At 43.0% G+C, this 19,143-nt stretch overlaps 2 protein-coding genes across 3 annotated transcripts; both read left to right on the forward strand.

Annotated features, from left to right (window-relative positions):
- The first annotated feature begins 3,337 nt into the window (after nt 1-3,337).
- On the forward strand, nt 3,338-10,796 carry RNASEH1 (ribonuclease H1). Of its 2 annotated transcripts, XM_042033077.1 has the most exons (9): nt 3,338-3,491; nt 3,561-3,685; nt 4,170-4,373; nt 4,943-5,042; nt 5,503-5,557; nt 6,602-6,686; nt 8,139-8,263; nt 10,139-10,212; nt 10,337-10,464. In XM_042033077.1, exons 1-8 carry the CDS (start codon nt 3,382-3,384, stop codon nt 10,196-10,198), a joined length of 864 nt encoding a protein of 287 aa, XP_041889011.1. In that variant the 5' UTR covers nt 3,338-3,381; the 3' UTR covers nt 10,199-10,212; nt 10,337-10,464. The 2 variants fall into 2 exon arrangements, with proteins under 2 accessions (XP_041889011.1, XP_041889010.1); XM_042033076.1 differs by lacking the exon at nt 10,139-10,212 and having other exon boundaries at nt 10,337-10,796.
- A 2,198-nt stretch (nt 10,797-12,994) lies between these two features.
- On the forward strand, nt 12,995-18,559 carry ADI1 (acireductone dioxygenase 1). The gene is made up of 4 exons (XM_042033074.1): nt 12,995-13,168; nt 13,526-13,645; nt 15,199-15,378; nt 17,081-18,559. The coding sequence occupies exons 1-4, from the start codon at nt 13,049-13,051 to the stop codon at nt 17,201-17,203; spliced, it is 543 nt and encodes a 180-aa protein (XP_041889008.1). The 5' UTR covers nt 12,995-13,048; the 3' UTR covers nt 17,204-18,559.
- Nucleotides 18,560-19,143: the final 584 nt, after the last annotated feature.

Genomic DNA, 19,143 nt, shown 5'->3' on the forward strand with positions numbered 1-19,143 from the left:
GTAATATAATTAATAAGGATCTTATGCCGTGCAGTCTCAGAATGGGCAGGGTGAAGAAGTGGAAAGAATAAATTAGTCAGATGTGTAACAAAAGTATCCCAGCAGCAATAGAATGCTATGAATGCCATGAATATATGATGTCATGATGTTACGAATATAGTAAGTAATATAATAAGTGGAAGAAACAGAGCAAGATGGCAAGTCTTGTCAGGGTTTTAGCTAACTCTAGAATGGAAGCAAAACTAAATCTATTACTAGTTCACTTCTCTGAACAAGGCTGATACAACCACCTCACGGGTAGGCTGTTCTTCTAAGTGTAAACTGAAGGTTGTGATGATGCAGAGGGACTACTGCTTTGCAGCTTCACTGACACATAGTTTTACACTGAACGATAGGCAAGTATTTTGTTCTGCAAGATCTCAGTTCTGAGAAGGAAGATAAAAACACGTCCTTTTCATGTCTTATATTTTCAGTTGAGGAGATGAGATGGCAATATACATTTGCAGGGTATGCTAGATAAAGTGCCTACCTAGTGACCTACCCACCTAAAAGTTCAGTTTTAAATAGGAAACACTTGATTCAGGTCGCATCAGATTTTGCTTTAAAACCTTATGTGGGGAAGCACATAATGGTTAAATATGTTTCAAGCTAAAATACATTTATCAAAGAATATTAAAATACTTAGCTAATGTGTATATATTAGTCATTAATGTGGGAAAAGTAATCAGCTAACATTTACAGAGAGTTTAAGTAAAAACATCTTAAAGATGTGCCCTTACTTAAGTGATGAGTATAGTTTTGAACACATATAAGTCCTCCTTTTTTTCCTACAGTCTGTTATAAATACAGAAATAGCTGCCACAAAAAAGGCAAATAAATGAATAAATAAGTTTTGGTTCTAATGTGGGGGAGAAATATAGGACCCCTTATAAAGTGTAAAACATGACTGCTGTGCATGGCTCAATGACCACTCATTCAACATGGTGCCACCATGTTTCTACCAAAACAGGGACTTGCTCTTGTCTTTTCTCCCTTAGTCACCCATCCCAAGCACCTCATCTGTGGTAGCACAAGTGCTTGTGCAAGTTTTGATTTGGCAAAAATTGGCTGGATTTGTGTATTTGATCAGTTTATTCTGTAGTGGCTATACAGGGTTACCAATCCACATATATATTTACATTAATCTGTATTCAAGTGAGAGGTTTTTTTGACTGAATGCTTCAGCTTTGCATTGGGGGGATTAAATGGTTCACTTCTTGATAAGTCTTCACACTCATTTCAAAAAAACTGAGTTACAGAGCCTGAAATGTCCTTTCTGCCCCAGGCTGATTGGAAAACCCCCAACTCCACTAATGCTACAGCAGCCAAAGAGCAAGTACCATGGAGCAAACACAGGTATCACATAGCCTAGCACTGCTAAATGACACCACAGTAAAAATGCCAGCTGTCACAGGAGGAGAAGGATCCCTGTCTCCTGCCACTGCAGCACAACAGCATGGAAAAATCAGCAATGGAGATGCAGTGGTAAAAGTAGGGCTGGCATCATATACAGCCTCAGTTGTACCAACTGAGAGAAAAAGCAAAGGGTGTGCGGAGTACCCAGTGGACTTCAAAAATCTTTTTTTTTCTGGTTTGAATCTGAACTCTGCATGTTGGTCATGACAGCAGGAGAGTTATTGCTCAGTCCTTGCATGTAAATTTGATGTGTGAATCTGTTCAACCAGAGAATAGTGAGGGTAACAGAAGGTCTTTTCTTTCCCCATAGCTTACTGCATGTTGTTCCTGTAGTATGTGTTGACCAAAGGAGACTACAAGTAATAAAAATGTGCAAACCTGTAAGGAATAAGAAATCCTTCCACTATAGGAAATTATAATTAAAAGAAAAGTTAATCAAGAGCAATAAAATAAAAATATCACAGGCAGGAAGTAATGAAAAGTCTCAGTGGAAACCTTTACAGAGATAATCAGTGTAAATAAATAATCTTGATCTGAGAAAAGCACACATAAGCATTTTGTAAGAGTATATGAAGTCTTATGAATATGTTGGAAGAAGCAAGAAAAATGCAGTAATTATATTCTCATACAACCCTCACCAAGTTGTTTCTCTGTTCCACCAAGGCCTGTCAAATACATAAGCTCTTTGGGTTTGGGGTTTTTTTAAAGAGAGGTGTTATCCAAGTGATACACATAGTAATGTTGAGCCCATTTGCTGGTTTTGCAACAGAAAGCAAAATTAACGCCAGTGTTTTGCATTCTTGGCATTTTACTGGGCCACCCTTGTAAATCTGAACACAACACTGCAGCTCTGGCACCATGTGGTCAGCTTTGTTACAGGGATCTGTATTAGAGCGATGAGGGAAGTCCAACAGCTGAAAACGCAGCAGCTCGGATACCTTGGGCTGTTTCTGGAGGTGGCCACACCAGTGTGTCCATCTTTGCTACTTTGATCTTGTCAGAAGCTGAGGTGCTGAATTTGGCACATATCCAGAGCTCCAAGCTTTGGTCTCCCAGTACATGACAGTCCGGATACGAGGATACGTGGCAGCAGCTTGCAGCTGGCAATGGTTTGAACTGCTTGGGCAAGGTATGTCATTAATGCATGTAAATATCTTGGAAGTGGCTGCTAAGAGGATGGTGTCAGACTCTTTTTGGTGGTGCTCAGCGACAGGACAAGGAGTAGTGGCCATAAACTAAAACATGAGCAGTTCCACCTCAACATGAGGAAGAACTTTTTCACAGAGGGTGGCAGCTGTTCAGGGAGATTGTGGAGTCTCCCTATCTCGAGACATTCAAAACCCACCAGGACATGCTCCTGTGTCACCTGCGCCAGGTGACCCTGCCTTGGCAGATGACCTGCAGAGGTCCCTCCCAACCCTAAGGATCCTGCGATTCTGTGAAGGTGTTTCTCCTCACTCCAGAGGCCACCTCGGCACAGGGCTCAGCTAGAACACAAGCACCCTTGATTTGCACAGCAGAATGAGAACCAGCTTAATGACCTCGTTCAGCTCCAGCCTTTTGGACGTGCTAAATGTGTCAACGCACCTGAGAGGTCTCATTTGCCTTTTAACAACTGGGGCTTCCAGAACGAGGTGGTTGATGCCAAACCGCTGCAACCTCACACACCTCGTGCCCCGCCCCCAAAACAACAGCTGATTTAGGTTTTTAAAATACCATTATTGGCGGGGAGAGGGAACAAAACCAACCACACAAATAAGCCAACCCATACAAAGCCCCGCGCCGCAGGATTTTCCGGTACTTTGGCCTCTCTGGCGGCCTGTTGGACGCCCCGGCGCTCCCCTGAGCGCGGCGGCCGCGCAGGCGCAGCGGTGCTGGGGTGGGCGCAGAGCGGGGCGGGGGCGCGGATGGCGGCGGGGCCGTGCGATGCTACGCTGGCTCGTGGCCGTGCTCAGTCACTCCTGTTTTCTCCCCAGGGCCGGTTCTATGTTCTACGCGGTGCGCAAGGGCCGGCGGACCGGCGTCTACCGCACCTGGTGAGCAAGGGCCGTGGTGGAGAGGGGAACCCGCCCGGCCCGGCCTCACCGCGGCCCGCTCTGTTGCAGGGCGGAGTGCCAGGAGCAGGTGAACAAATTCCCCTTCGCTAGCTTCAAGAAGTTCGCCAGCGAGAAGGACGCCTGGACCTTCGTTCGCGCCGGCCTCCCGGGGCCGCAGCAGCCCGAGGCAGCAGGTAGCGCGTCCCGCCGCCCGGGCGGGAGGAGGGGAAGGAGGGCGGGCGGCCGTCCCGCCGGGGCTCGGGGCAGGCAGGAGGCGGCCCGCCTGCCCTGCACGATGGCTGTGCCAGCGCTGCGGCCTCTGTCGGAAGGCGGGCACCAGCCCCCGCTCATTCCGCGTCACTGGCGCAGGGCCGTGGCGGTGGCCCCCGGACGCAGCGGTGGATGTGCCAGGGCAATGAGAGCGTTTCTGTGGGTCCTTGGAGAGCGTTGCTTGTTCTGTGTCTGTAATTAAGGTGTAAGTGCCCTTACATGTCTGTTTCTTCTTCGGTTTGATTTAGGATGAAGAATGACTTGTGTATTCTAGTCTTTTTGCATAATAGTTTGGGGTGGTGTCAGATAAGACTAACATTGCTAATAGTTGATATCAACTGTTGACTTTAGAAGCAGTCATTTCGAATAAAATTTGATTTTGCTGAATTTGTTTTTTTTTTTTTTAAGGGGCACTTGGTCCTCCAGCTGTAACTCAAGAAAGTGGTAGCCAGAGAGAGGAACCAGAATTCAATACTGTTTGTTGTAGTACATGTAAAAGGCCATATGAACAGTCTACAAACGAAGAGCAGATTGCAAAGCGTGTAAAACATGATGAAGCACGCTCAGTGTGCTCAACATCAACAGTCAGTGAAGATAAGTTTTCATATATGGGTGAGGTCTTTGATAATTAATTTAATATTCTTTTTTTTGCTCTCTGTGAAGTAACAAGTGTAACTATTAGAAAGCTTTTAGAGAGGTTTTTATATGGCAGCATTAGGCCCACTATTGCTTTTTGAAATGAAAATGTGAGTCGTGATCTATTTGTTCACATTGTCCGTCAGTTTAATTTTGATTGGTTTTAACTGATACCAACATATAGCTTAACCATATCATTCTAGGTGTGATTTTATGTGTGTCTGGGTTACAGACTATATTTAAGTGTATTGCTGTAGCTGGGAAGTTTTGAAGAAGACATGAAGTATACTGAGATGTATGGGACGTGGGGCAGAAGCTGTTCTTGAGGCTGGCTGGTTTGACAGCCAGCAGTGAGGGTGTCAAGCTGCAGTGGCACTTGTGGTGTTCTGTGCTGCTAATTCATGTGGCTTCTGCAGTTAAACTTTAGGAAGGGCTCTCTGGGGAGGGATGTTTTGGGGATTAATATGCTGGCAAACATTTCTTTCAGCTTAAAGAGTCCATGTTCTTAAAGTGCTTGAACTTCTGATTTTGGTAATTTTTTGTAGGTGACTTTGCAGTTGTTTATACAGATGGCTGTTGCACTGGTAATGGACGTAATAGGGCACGAGCTGGAATAGGTGTCTACTGGGGACCAGGCCACCCTTTGTAAGTAGCTGGCTGGAGTTTTTTTTTTATTAATATATTCTATTTGGTTTTTATGTGCTTTACAATACCAGCCTCCTTTTAAATATGAAACTCTGATGTTGAGACTCATAATGACAATGTTATGAGACAGAGGAGATACTGAGGGGAACAAAGAAAGCAGCTTCTCTGGGAAAGACAACTGGAAATATTTTGGAGGGCTGAAGCTAGAATTCAAGTAACCTGGAAAATTTTAAAATAGAAGTTGGTGTGCACAGAAGATGACAAATGGAATGTCATACTGATGTCAGGTCCTGATACGTGGGTTGCTCTATGCCGGTGAAAGCTAGAGCTAGAATATCCATTCATACTTTTTTATAAAAATAAAAGTAACTCTCTTGTCTTTAATTTTTAAATGTGTAGCCATTTTACACCAGTCTCAATACTTGGGATAACTAATCTACTATTTGTTCTTTGGACACAGAAATACCAGTGAAAGACTTCCTGGACGGCAGACTAATCAAAGAGCAGAAATCCATGTAAGTAGTCAATGTCCTGAATTCTCCATGTTAGCCTGTTTCAACTCTGGTTTCCAGAAACCAATATGGAGCTCTAAGGGAAGTATGTAAAATATCCAGAGTTACGACTTCAAACAAATAGTTATCTTCAAGTTTTATTGGTCTTTATTGGCTTTGAAGAAGGTAATTCACCTTGAGAATTCCCAAATGTCACCAAGCACAGCTATTTAAACAGCCTTACATTAGGGAAGTCTGCTCTCAAATCTGCATAGATTCCCTTTCATTTTCAATGTGTATGTTTCAGACCTTGGAGTGAGGGCTGCTGAGTATTGGTTAAGAGGAGAGTCAGCTTCTTAGGATGGCAGAATCAGAGTATTCGTAATCCTTGGGTAAATCTAAGAAACAACTCTAGGCTCCTGGCTAACTTCTGTTTGTGACAGCAGGTTTAGTCTTCCCTTCTCATCTCCTCTTAATTATGATACTGCTGCTATGCCATACTCTGTGTTTGGACATGAACTGAAATGGGCACTTGATCTGCTTGAAAACTGCAAAGTTTATTTTAGAGACAAGCAGAGGTGGTGTTGGTGTGCCAGTCATCAAACTTGTCACTAAAGAGCTTTTCAGTTCTACATCCACACCCAGCCACTTCTCCATGTTACATTGCAGAACCCGTTAAGGCTTCCAGACTGTTGGAACCGATATGAATCCTTCCTTCTCAAAGTTTTGGAGAAAATGCCTAAAACTTGTTGTGCAGTTGATAGAGGTTTTGGTAGTTAGAAAATGGTTCAGAGAGCTACTCCTTCAGCACAGAGTTGAAACTCAGAATGTTATGAGGTTTTGTTTGCCATTGCAACTTAGGTGCCTGCCTCTGCCTGAATCAAAAAGGCATTGTCTGCATACATAATTTTGGGATCCTCTACACTAAAATGTGTTGATAATCATTGGTGAAGAAGTTACAGTAATACTCTTCGCAGTTCTGTGTTAGCATCAGGTACTTTCTTGGTATTTTAATTCTGTGTGGTCAGAATCCTTTCTGAACTGTGATTGTATTGAAATGTTCTTAAGGCAGCCTGCAAAGCAATAGAGCAAGCCAAGAGTCAAAACATCAAGAAGTTAATAATCTACACTGATAGCAAGTTTACTATTAATGGTAAGTTAACAATTTTAATTTTCCTGATACTTAAAAACACTGCATGCTATTTCATTATATTAAGACCCACAGAACATTCTGAGTCCTGGAGAGAGGAATGTAAGGAAGACAATGCATAACTCGTCACTCATGACCGCTTGGTGGAAAACTTTGGAGTATCAGACCTTGCCTGCTAACCATAGGAAATAAAAATAGCGTCAAAGTGTCAGTTACAGTAGTTACTGACAGAAGTAACAACAGGATTTTTGTCTTGAGGTGCTTAGTGTGACACAAGATCTAGAAAAATTGTTGCTTATGTATAGGCTGTGAACGCTGTACTCAGGAAGTGACTTGGAAGTTGATGTGGTAACCTGTAGGTTTTTTGTTGGATTGGAGAGGCTGTCTTAAACACATGTGTGAAATACATTCAAGTTTTCTTGCTTCTAAGCTTTTAGGCTATACTGAAAGACTAGCCAGAAATGATATGTGCTCAGAGTATGTATTAAAAGTTTCACCTTCATCCAAAGACTTTGGAAACTTAATTCTATTCTCTATAAATACCATATGAAGCAGCTGATAAGACTTAGTTTCTGAAAAAAACTTTCTTCCTCTTTCCCCAAGATCTTCAGATTTTGTTCCTGTGATAATCTTGAACTGCATAAGTATTTTTTTTTCTTTCTTTTTTTCCTCAGTTTTACAAAGGCAGTACATGTTTCCAGATTGCTTTGGAGATTTGATTTTGTGGGGTTTTTTTTGAAATGACCTTAAACAAAAACTTAGTGCTACTTACGGTTGAAAATTAAATGTTGCTCTTTTACCCTGTTTTTATCTTAATCTCTTTGGTTTTGCTTGCAGTTTCATTTTGCATTTTGGGTCACCAAGATGCAGGTTCTGATTCTTGTTCAACCAAAGTTATTTTGTAGATGTGTCTAGGAGTTATTATTTAAAAATGCCAGAGAAGGAGGCCTGTAGTTAAGTACAAATGGATGTAGTTTGGTTTTAAGGAGGTTTTGTGTGCAAGATTGGTGATTTCCTATTTGGTTCAGGTCATGAAAGCAGTAAGGATGTCTTACATTGTCCACACGAGCTAAGATATTTAAAAAAAAAAAATCCTTACTTAAGCAGAACATAGACAATTTTCTGGCCAGCAGTAAACTTAGGTTACTGGACCATCAAGCAAATCCTTAGCTTCAGTTTATTGCAGTTAATGAGATAATTTGTGTATAATGCGTATATAAGATTGTAGTATTTAAATTAAATATCTCTCTTTGGGAAAACATGGTTGGGTAATTCAGATAATAATGAAAAAATACAATCCTGAAAGATAGCAGCAGAGAACGAAACAAGAATTATCTTTTGTCTCCAGTGTCTTTGTCTGAGACTTTGTACAGGAGTTAATGTCTTGTTAAAGGCTGTTGGCTCCATCTAGATCCTTGTTGGCTCCTTTAATAGCACTGTTTACTGTTTGCACAGGTATTACGAGCTGGGTTGACAATTGGAAAACAAATGGCTGGAGAACAAGTTCAGGAGGAAGTGTAATAAATAAAGAAGATTTTGAAAGGCTTGATAATCTAGTAAAAGACATAGAAATTCAGTGGGTAAGTTCCTTGTTTCTTATTCTTAATGACATCTTAAACATGTTTCTGGTAAAAACTTACAAGTGTGGTCATAACTGAGAATTTTGTAGACCATAAGACTCACATCCTTAAATAAAACTGTAAATACAGAGGAGCTGCTTGTTGTGTTTAAAGCAAATTAGCAACATAACAAAGATTCTTGGAACCAGTATTTCATTTAAATGAATATTTGTGTTTGTTTCCTGTCTCTTACTACTACTTAGAAAATGCCTGCAATAATTATTTTTAGTGTGTTAGTAGATGCAATTTCTGTTACTGGAAATCTAACCTTGGAATATAACTGTCTTTTTGTGTCATAGCTGAATTTCTGTATTTGCTTTTCAGAACTCATTAAGATGCTGGTTTGTTGGAGTAAATCACATGAGTGTCTTTAAACTGAGAAAACCAAGTGTGTGTAACCCCAAATAAGCTAACTCTAGTTTTCTATGCCTTAACTGTGTTTCTTCTGAGAAAAATTGGCAAAAAGATCTTTAAAATAACAATTCTTAACTTGTTTTGCTCTCCAGTAAAGAAGTAACTGGATATATATATGGGTATTTCTGGTAAAATGTGTTTTTCTAAAACCTTAATATCAGTGCTTAACACTTTAGGGAATATATTCCTTCCCCTCTTAAATTTTAGCTTAACTGTGTTACAAGAGCACTGGATTGAGAAAATGTGTATACCATTGACTTTGCAGCTGCTAATGGCATGTTTACTCAGCTTCTGTCTTTCCCCTGTAGAAAACAGGGTCATGTAGATGTTTAATGTGCAATTTTTTAATGGGAATTTATTGCAGATACTCTGTTCATGTTGTTCTGTGTTAGAGTTGTTGACTCCAGTTTACAGGCTGACTTGATTTTCTATAGCTGCTCCTATTTTCTGTTGAGGAGAAACTAAAAATTCAAAGACCAACTGTTCTTGGGAATATTTTACATAATTAAAAGATACTCCTTTATGCACACTTCTTAAACCTGAATCTCTTTTAAAAATTGGGAAGAATTTTGTTTCAGGAGGAGTGTTGTATGCATACAGAATCTTCCATGGGCTGCAGGTGAATGTCTGCTCCTCCATGGACTTCCCTGGGCTGTAAGGAGGACAGGCTGACTGACCATGGTCTGCACCACACACTGCAGGGGCATCTCTGCTCAGGTGCCTGGAGCACCTGCTCCTTCAGCAGTGACATTGGCATCTGCAGAGCTGTTCCTCTCATGTATTCTCAGTCTTTTCTCTGGCTGTTGTGCAGCATTTTTACCCTTTCTTAAACATGTTATCACAGAAGAGCCATCAGCTTTGCTGGTGGGCTTAGCTGTGTCTAACTGTGGGTCCCTTTTGGAGCTGTCTGGATCTGGTTCTGTCTGATGTAGGGGCACTGCTGGTGTCTTTTCACACCTGCAGCCCTTCACCTGGTACCAAACCCTTGCCATATAAATCTAGTATCATCTCACACACCTTCATGCTTGTCCCCTCTCAGATCTTGTCAAATAGCAAGCTTGATTTTTCTTCACCTGCCTACTCCACCCTTACTTCTGACAAGGATGGGCTTATTAGAGTTGAAAGATTTTTCCATTCCTGATTGATGGATGGACAAGTAAGACATCTAAAAATTGAGAGATTCTTTTAATATCCTGTGTCTGTATCCTAAGCAAGTGCTCTAACTACCAAGGCTTTTAGTGGAATAGAGGTCTTTTGCTTTTGGGGAAAGATTAACTCAGTCTAAGCACTGAATGCAGGGAGGTTTTTCTCTCTTCTCTGTAAGTGGGAATTTTGAGTTAGAGCTGTTGTCTGCATGTCTTAAAGGAGAGGTTAGGTGGTCCTTATGCTATTCACTAATTCCCATAAAGATGATTTTCACAGTTTGGCAAGACTTTCCCTAGAAGAAGAGAGACTATGAAAATCCCTGGGAAGAATGACTAAGGGCTAAATATTAGGTGAGGACCTCTGAGGAGGTGCTCCTGTACTATCAGTGACAGGGTGTTGTTTGATCAAATTTCATGTATCTACTTTCTTCCTGGTTTCTTTCAAATCTAACACTCCTATATTTTGCCCTGACAGATGCATATTCCCGGTCATGCTGGCTTCCGAGGAAATGAAGAAGCTGATAGACTAGCAAGAGAAGGAGCTTGTAAACAGAAGTGCTGATGTCCTGGGATTAGAGACTGTTGCGCTGGGAGGAAAAGGCCTAACATGACAGCAACAGCTTGAACTGCTGTAATTGTTTTGGAGTTGAACTTTGAGCTGTACTTCTTTCTGGCCTGAAGCACTACATATAAACCAACTTCTGGGAAGGAAAACCCCACATTTTCTTCTATTGCATTTGTTTTATAATTGAGACAATATTTAGTTGATGATACTGAGAATTTGTTTTTTCTGCATCTATTGGAAGGGCTGTGGTCAGTGTTTTTAGCTGTCTTGTGTACTTATGAATTCACCATAAAGACAGGCTTCTGGAGAAGTAATATTAAATTGAAGTGTTCTGTATTTTTCTTAGTGAAATAAATTATTTTTTTTGTACGGAGGTGTATATTGCAGCCCAAAATAGCTGGGGCAGACTTTGGGGTTGGTTGATTTGGTAGGAGGTCATCTAAGACAGATGTCCATCCACAGATGGGTTTGTAACACTGACCTGTGTGTGCCTCACAGTGTCAGGTACAGCACCAGTAGCTTGCTTTTATCATGGTTTTTTGCAGGGTGGCATAAATAAAGAAGCCAGATCACAAGAAAACCTGAACAATGAATTTTTACTGTTCTGTACCTGCTTCATGTCCAAACTCTTTGTCTCTGGCTTCCTGTTTCCATTAAGTAGGTTTTTTTATGCATACTGGTTCTCATTAGCATTGTTAGTTCCTCTTCAGTGTTGTCCCAAAGGTAGTAATAGACCAGTTCGTCTGAAATGGGACTAGAAGATGATAAGCTTCTTCATATCTTCTGGATATCAAATGTTTGACTTCATTTTTTCCAGTCAATTATGAGATTAATGGAATGGCTAATGTGCACTTGAATTGGAGAGTAATTACCAGTAATCAACATGGGTTTATTTTCTATGCAAGTATACAGGAAAAGCAAACAGGTTTGTTGTGTTATCTGTGTCATCTTCTCTATATGATACCTTTGTACCACTGAATAGTAGGGCTTAAGCTAGAAGTAGCTGAAATGTTTTTGTATTTGTTAATTGCTGTACAAAATGGTTAGAACTGCAGAAGCTTGTTACTTAATAGTTCTCATGCATTATAATATCATATCCTGAGGCCAAGTATGAGGTTTTACATATTTAGTCGCATGGTTGTGGTAGGAGGAGGAAACTGGCTAGCCAATAGTTAATAGATCAGTGAGGGTTGGTTTTTTTGGTTTTTGTTTTTTTTTTTTTTTCTCCAAAGCTGTACATTAGAGTTCATCTAGGGGTCATGAGGGCACTGACTGGATTGCCCCCTCTGCTTCTTTTGTATATCTGCACACAGGTATCTGTTTAATGTGGAAGTTTGGCTGCAAGAATAAGATCCACCACCCCAACCAGATTTCTAATTACTTGCCTATGGTACATACTCAGTTGAACAAGTAAATCCTATTTGCTGTATGGAAAACAGTATTTTTTTGGAAGCAGAAGCTTTGGAAAAACTAAGCTAGTGGTGGGTAAATCGTAAGAACTGTGTAATACTGAATTTAGGTCACTTGATTACCTGCATCTAATAGGTAGATTATAACAAAATCTAATAGGACAGTTTTATATTAATTTGATACAAATATTCTTAGTCTGGAAATTTAGGAGAGAAGAAAGCAAAGAAGAAGGTTATAAGAATAAGGCTGATTAAAGGATGAAAAAGAAATAGTACTTTTCACAAGTATTTAACAAGGCCTTGAGGGCCTGCAGAGGATGTTGGATGTCCAAGTCCTCTTTTCAGCAAACTGCAAGTTTAGGAGAATATTGGCAGTTACCAGCCATGACCTTCAGTGCTGGCTGTCGCAAATCATCTCCTTGTCCTCCATCTGCCTTAACACAGCTTCTAGAGTATCTGTTTGATGACCAGTGCTGCTCAAACATGAATACTATTAAAGATCTGGTACCTTTTTATAAAAATTGGAATAGTAGTGGTTGAGACGCTCTGGTAAGTATAAAACTCTTTTTAGGAAGAAGAATGCTAAGGAGGGATTGTTTTAGTTGTCTGTCTATTCTTATATCGTGTTTTACTGGCTGTTGGTTTATTTGCCATATAGAATCATATAGACTGAGAAGTGTGGAGGCTGGAGGGGACACACCCCAGTGTGTCGTGTTCACTCCAGCTCGGGGAGGACGCTGAGGCTGTATCTCCATGGATGGAGACCATGCAAGCTTTTCTGCGCAGCATTTCTTACCACTCGGTTTTTTTCCTTCTAATGTCTTCTTTATTTTTCCATTATTGTGGGGTTGCAATGCAGGCCTTTAAGCCTGAGACGTACTGTTCTGTCAGCGCATTACAGCCAGGGCAGACACGATGCAAAGACCGTGGCCGGTCAGTCGCGTTACCCGAGGGGGCTGGTGCGGGCGAGAAGCCCCGAGCCCCGGCCGCTCTCTCGGCGAGACTCGGCTCTCAGCCTGGAGCTGTTCCCTCAAACGAAAGCGGCGCGCTCCGCACCGCACCCTGTTCAGCGCGTTCGGAGCTGCCCCTGGCGCCCGTAAAGGCTCTCCCTCAGGCCGCGGGGCGGGCCGGGTCCCCGCTCGCTGCCGGGCGCTGGAGCCCCGCCGGGGCGGGACGCGCTCCAGCCCGGCCCCGCGGACGCTGCGGCGGCGCGATGGTGGAGGCCTGGTACATGGACGAGTCCCAGGAGGACCAGCGGGCCCCGCACCGGCAGCGGCCCAACCGCGCCGTCAGCCTGGAGCAGCTGCGCCGCCTCGGCGTGGTGTACCGCAGGGTACGGCGGGGTGTACGGCGGCGGTACGGCCGCGTACGGCGTGGTGTACCGGGGTGTACGGCGGGGGGTAGCGCAGGGGGTACCGCAGCGTACGGCGGGGCGCTGCGGCGCCGGGCTGAGCCGCGCGGGGAGCCCGCGCCGGGCCGGGCCGGGCCGGGCTGGGCCGCGGAGGGCGAGGCAGCCCGGGCAGGGGCCGGTGCACGCACCCCGTGTCCCTGGGGCAGCTCCCCCTGCGGACCGGCCCGCCCCGGCACTGCCGGCAGCTCGAGATTCCCACGAGTTCCCTGAGTTCCACCTTAAGCAATGGCGTACGAATGCTCTTTTCTTTCCCTCTCTGCCTATTTTTTTTTTTTTTAGTTGGATGCTGATAACTATGAGACTGATCCATGCTTGAAAGAGATTCGGAGAGCAGAAAATTATTCTTGGATGGATATAGTGACCATACATAAGGACAAGCTTCCAAATTATGAGGAAAAGGTGCGCGAAACTTTGTTTTCATTGCGGGTTTCCGCTCCGTCTGCCGCTGGAGCGTGCGGCCAGCGTGTGACACCTGCACAGCCAGCAGGACACAGGGATGAGGCTTCCACGTCTAAAATACATCCTGTACCGAAGTCCTTAACATTAAAAAAGACCTTTTGATATTATTTTAAAGATAGCAGAGGTCTTTTGCTTCTGTAGATTGCTTTCAGAGGTTTTGAGGATCATTTCTATCACTGTCATTTCAAAACTAAGATTCCTACCAGGAGAGTTCTGCCAATGCTGACCTGTCCTCGGAGAACCTCTCTGGCAAGTGGCTGCCAGCTGGGCCAGGGCTTTGAAGGCTAAAACGTCCTAATGGCTGCCTGCGTAATGTGCCTTTTTAAAGTGAGTGTTAACCCTACAGAATTGGAGGGATACATTCCTTGTACAAGAAGATTGTTACCTTGGGGAGTTGGAACCTTGACAATTTCATAACAGCTCAGTGCTGTTCAAGTGAGCCTCCTTGAAGGAGCTTTCTCATCCCAGCCTCCAGGTGCTGCTGGCTTGCTGCTCTGACTTGAGGACAGCAGCCCAATGACACTTTCATATTTTTATTAAATTTCCATTTACCAGTTTGTTTTAAGCCCATTGTGTTCTAGTTGTTTTATCTTGGTGAAAAGGTGAATTAGGTAGTAACTCATTAGGTAGATATCCTGGGTAGGCTTTATCTGACAGAAACACATTCTTTACAAGATGTAGGGACTTTTGCTCATCCTGCTGTGCCAGATCACTTCTGGCTCAAGGACATTTGCACGAGTGTGGCTGAATATCATCCAGACCTGAGCAGGTGGTAATGGTACCTGGCACTGCACTGCTCACTGTGCACTAACCCTCTCAGTTCTTCGTTAATTGTACTTTTAAAATGTGTTTTATATTCTGTGCATGTAGAAGAAGAATTCACCATTCCAGAAAAAAAGAGAAGGGTGCTGCCGCTGCCTTGGACGAGAGAGCCTGGAGCTGGGTCTCACTGTGTGTGGGCAGGCATGGCACACTTTATATCAGATTGCTGTAGATGGGCCATGTTTGGCAGTAACTGCATTTTCACAGACAGTAGTAGTACTCGGTGCAACTAATTCAGCTCTACATCAGTGTAAAAGGGGGGGATAATCTATAGCTTTGTTCTGGTATTGCACGTTGGGGAAAAAAAAAGGCACAAAATGATCAAACTGAGCACATGCAAGGACCAAATCCTGCAGTGGGAAGTTTTACCCATTTCTCTTTCAAATGGGTGTAAGCATTACTGTTATTCAGAGAATGGTTATGTACAGCTAGAGCTGCTTTTCTTGTCAGAGGAGTTCTGTCCTCCAAAGGAAATGTATGAGCCTGCTTAGATGTGTCCTGAGACAGGGACTGCCTGGCCGGATTGGCCATCTTAACTATGTTGGTCTCCTCTGTTAGTTAAAACACAGTTACCCTTTGAAAGCCTTTCTCTGCTTTGCCACATGTTTCTACCAGATTTCTTTGCAGTTTTCCCATGTTCAGTAGTTTTAAGAAATATTTGCTATTCCTAGATAAAAACATTTTATGAAGAACATTTACACCTTGATGATGAAATTCGCTACATCTTAGAGGGATCTGGCTATTTTGATGTTCGAGACAAGGACGACAAATGGATTCGGATTTCCATGGAAAAAGGAGACATGATAACCCTCCCTGCCGGCATATATCACCGATTTACACTGGATGAGAACGTATGTTGTTGTAGATTACCATAAATTTTGATGACAAATCCATGTGAATATATATCACATTAGTAACTACATGCCCTGAGACTTGCAGTTCATTAGCAAAATAGATATGAAGGAGGAGAATGAAAAATACTAAATAATTCACAGCATCTGAACCTTTCATCTCCAGGTCACAAATTCAGCTTCTCCTTGTCAGCTGTAAGTCATGGCCACATGATATCTGTGGCATGTCAAGCCTTGGGCTGACCCTCCCACAATTGCCCCAGCTGTCAGTTGAGGCGGACAAGGTGTAGATGGATCCTTCTGTGTTGCCTTGTTGTGTATTTTTGTAGGGATAGAAGTGCATGTCTGTGTATAGCAGTGACATTTTTCACAAGTGTTAAATTCACCTTTGGGGAAAGAAGGATTTAAGGGTCCAGAGCCACTACTTGCAACTACTGTGTGCTAAGCTGGATGCTGGCTTCACAGGAGGTGACCTCTTTTGGAATGGTATTTTTGTCAGTGGGAGCATGAGATTTGCACTCAATGTCTTGATCTGTGTTTCTCTTCTTGTGGGCTTTTACAAATGTGTTTGTAACGGAATTACCCCTGCAAAATGGGGAAACGTGCTGTCTCCTGTGTGGCAAAATCACATCTCTGGTGAAGCCTTGAGAATGGTTTTGTTTTGAATCAGCTGTCCAGATAGCAGTGTTCATACATGTGAAAAAAGGAGATGCTGCTTTGGTGAAAAACCTGACTTTTCCCATCTGCATCTTGAGATCCACAGTGAATAAGCTGCATTTACTATTTTAAGACCTTTTCTTTACATAGACAAAGTGTCAGGGGTTATGGTTGAATCCCCAAGAAGTCTTAAATGTTTGTTTACTTCAGGAGCTTTAGTCCAGAAGCATCTTCAAAGTAAAATCTTTAGGTGCTTCTAGACCCTTGCATTTTGCAGCTAAGTTCTGTTGGTACCTAACTTTATTCTTACCATTGCTGAACGCCTGGGTGTAAGATAATAATCTATCTGTGTTTTATAGAATAGGTAGGGTCTAAATCTGTAGTGTAGTGGACAGAAGAGGAGAGTTCCCCATAGCCCCATGGTTTGGAGCACTTCTGCAGGATGTAAAATCCAATTTTCTGCTGCCACAGCTGTACCTTGCACCAGGCATACTTTTGGTTAGCTGGTGTGAGAGGCTGTTGCTTTTCCTGTTGGAATCTGGAGACTTTTCACTTCCTGTAAGCATTATTTTTTGGGCAGTTTATGCACTCCCCATTCAGTTTTTATGGCTCTGACTTCAAAGCTTCTGGTATTCCCCAAAAGCATTGTGTAAACATCTTGGGTACTCTGGTTGCTGCTGTTTAACTAAGCAAATAGGATTTAAATGCTGCACTGCTGATTATTGTGGATCCAGTGCAAAAGATTTGGATAAGACGGGATGGTTTTGGTTTCTTTGAAACAGGGAGAAGTACTGCCTCTGCCTGAACTGGAGGTTCTGATCATGACACAATGTATCACTGCATTATGCCAGAGTCTCCCACGGCAGGCACCGGGAGCAGGAACAGCAGTATAGTGCTTTTATTTTCTGGGTTGTGTGAAGCTTTCAGTCCATCATGAAATAGTTTCAAAAATTTCTGCAGAAGTGCAAATGAAACCCTAGCTTTGGAATGAAGATCCCTCGAAAAGGAGCTCTTAAATTGCTTGTCACTTCTTGTTCTTTGGCAGAATTACGTGAAGGCAATGAGGCTGTTTGTTGGAGAACCCGTCTGGACTGCGTACAACAGGCCGGCTGATGATTTTCCTGCTCGGAAACAATATATGAAGTTTTTGGCTGATGAAGCACAGTAATGGTGTCTGAGACCTGACCTGACAGGTGGAATGTCCTGAAGCCCCATCAGAATAAATGTGCCTTGTTGCTTTTCACTGATTAAACTTGTATTTACACAGGAAATTGGAATCACAGAATTATGGAAAAATTTAGATTGAAAGGTCATTTGGAGGTCATTTAGTCCAACCCTGTGAATTACTATGCCAGATTTAAAGCTAGACCAAGTTGCTCAAGACCCTGAAGTTTGGAAACCTCTGTGGTGGAGGTCCCACAGCCTGTCTGGGTGCTGGTTCCAGCACTTAGCTGCTCCCATGGCCAAGCATTTGTTCTTCATGGCCAACTCCTTGGTTGCAGCTTGCAGTTGTTGTCTCTTGCCCTTTCACTGCATGTCTGAGGAGAGTCTGGCTCTGTCTTCTTCACAGTCCCTGTTCTAGCAGGAAACTGTAGTTGGGTCTCCTCTGAGCTTTCCCCTCTCCAGGCTGCACAAACCAGTGCCCTTGGCTGGGCTCCCTTCTGTTAAGTAAGATGTTCAGTATGTTTTGCCCTGGTTCTGGTGACTGAGGGCTGTCACTTGTAGCCACCTGACAGTTAAGCTCAAAGCACTGACTGTTTTGAGCCCAATGGACCCGAAGTTCTTGGCTCTGTAGTTTACATCCTCAGGCTACAAGGCTGCTGTGGGACATGCTAGTGAAAGTCTTGCTGGAGTCAAGGTGAATGGTGCCTATGGTGTCCCCTCTGCCACAGAGCCAGTCCTTGCCCCTGGCAGTCGGCATCAAGCAGAATCTGCCCTTGAATTGGTGAATTGGCATTGACTGGTTGCTCCCCATCACCTGGTATTTCTTGTGCCTGGAACACCTTCCAATAATGGCTTATTCTGTAACAGTCCTGGGGACTGAAGCGGGGCTGAGCAGCCTGAAGTTCCCCGGATCTTCTGTCTGCCTTTTTGAAGGTGGCAGTGTTATTTGCTTTTTTATGCTCAAAAAGGTTTTCCTGATCTCTGTGACCTTTCAAAGATGCCAGCAGCCTTGCAGTGACATTAGCTAGTTGCACTTACTGTTGCTCAGGAATCCATTTTCTAACCTTTTTTTCCTTGATATTTCTGGCAGGTGGAATTGGGAGAGGTGGGCTACATTAATATTCATTTTGCTCAGAATCCATGCTAATGAACTACGTAGGATTCTGGTTTTAATTAAAGAAAATAAACCCTGCTTCCTTCTTGTCTAAAAATGTTCATAAGGTAAATTTGCATAATCGGCATTTTAGTATGCAGCTTTCCAAGTTCTGCCCTGGTGCATAAACCTGTGGTTTTCTCAGTAAAATGTAGCAAATTGTTCTTGCAATTTATTAATAAAATTACTTTGACCTAGGTATGTTGATTTTTTTTTGTGTGGTTTTTTTTTTTTTTTTAATTCCTTGTGCTGCCATTTAGGACACATTGAACAACAGTGTTACTGTAATTGTTAATCAGCTTTTACTCCTTGTGCTGGCACTGATTTGTTCTGTAACATGGGACAAATTACTGACTGTGTGTGCCTCCGTTTCTTGAGCTGTGAGAGGGAGAAGAGTAGGCTTAGGCACACCAGGCTGGTTTTCAGCAAATGCCTTGTGCTTATACAGGACATGGAGCTCCCCAGCAAAGGGCACTGGAGCGTTTTGGGATGAATTTGCTCTTCTCGATGATGAATTATGTCAGCTGGGCAGATGTACTGCTTGCTCCAGCTCTCAGTGGATGATGAGCTGACTGCAGCCTGTGTGCTGATTTCAGCCAGATACAAGCTCCTGCCTCACAGTCTCCTAAATAAACAGCTCTAGAAAGAGGTTGAAATGGCCCTACCTGGCTCTTCCTAATGTGGCAGATGATGGATAATTGAACTTCCCACTGTTTTTCCCTATGAGTGTGTACACAGCCCTTCTTTAGTAGGAAACTGTTTTTCTCACTTTGTAGCAGCATTACTGTTAA

Source organism: Corvus kubaryi, unplaced genomic scaffold, assembly GCF_017639235.1.
Source record: "Corvus kubaryi isolate FWS band 111438036 unplaced genomic scaffold, C.kubaryi_AGA036_p1.0 37354, whole genome shotgun sequence".
Taxonomy (NCBI): domain Eukaryota; kingdom Metazoa; phylum Chordata; class Aves; order Passeriformes; family Corvidae; genus Corvus; species Corvus kubaryi.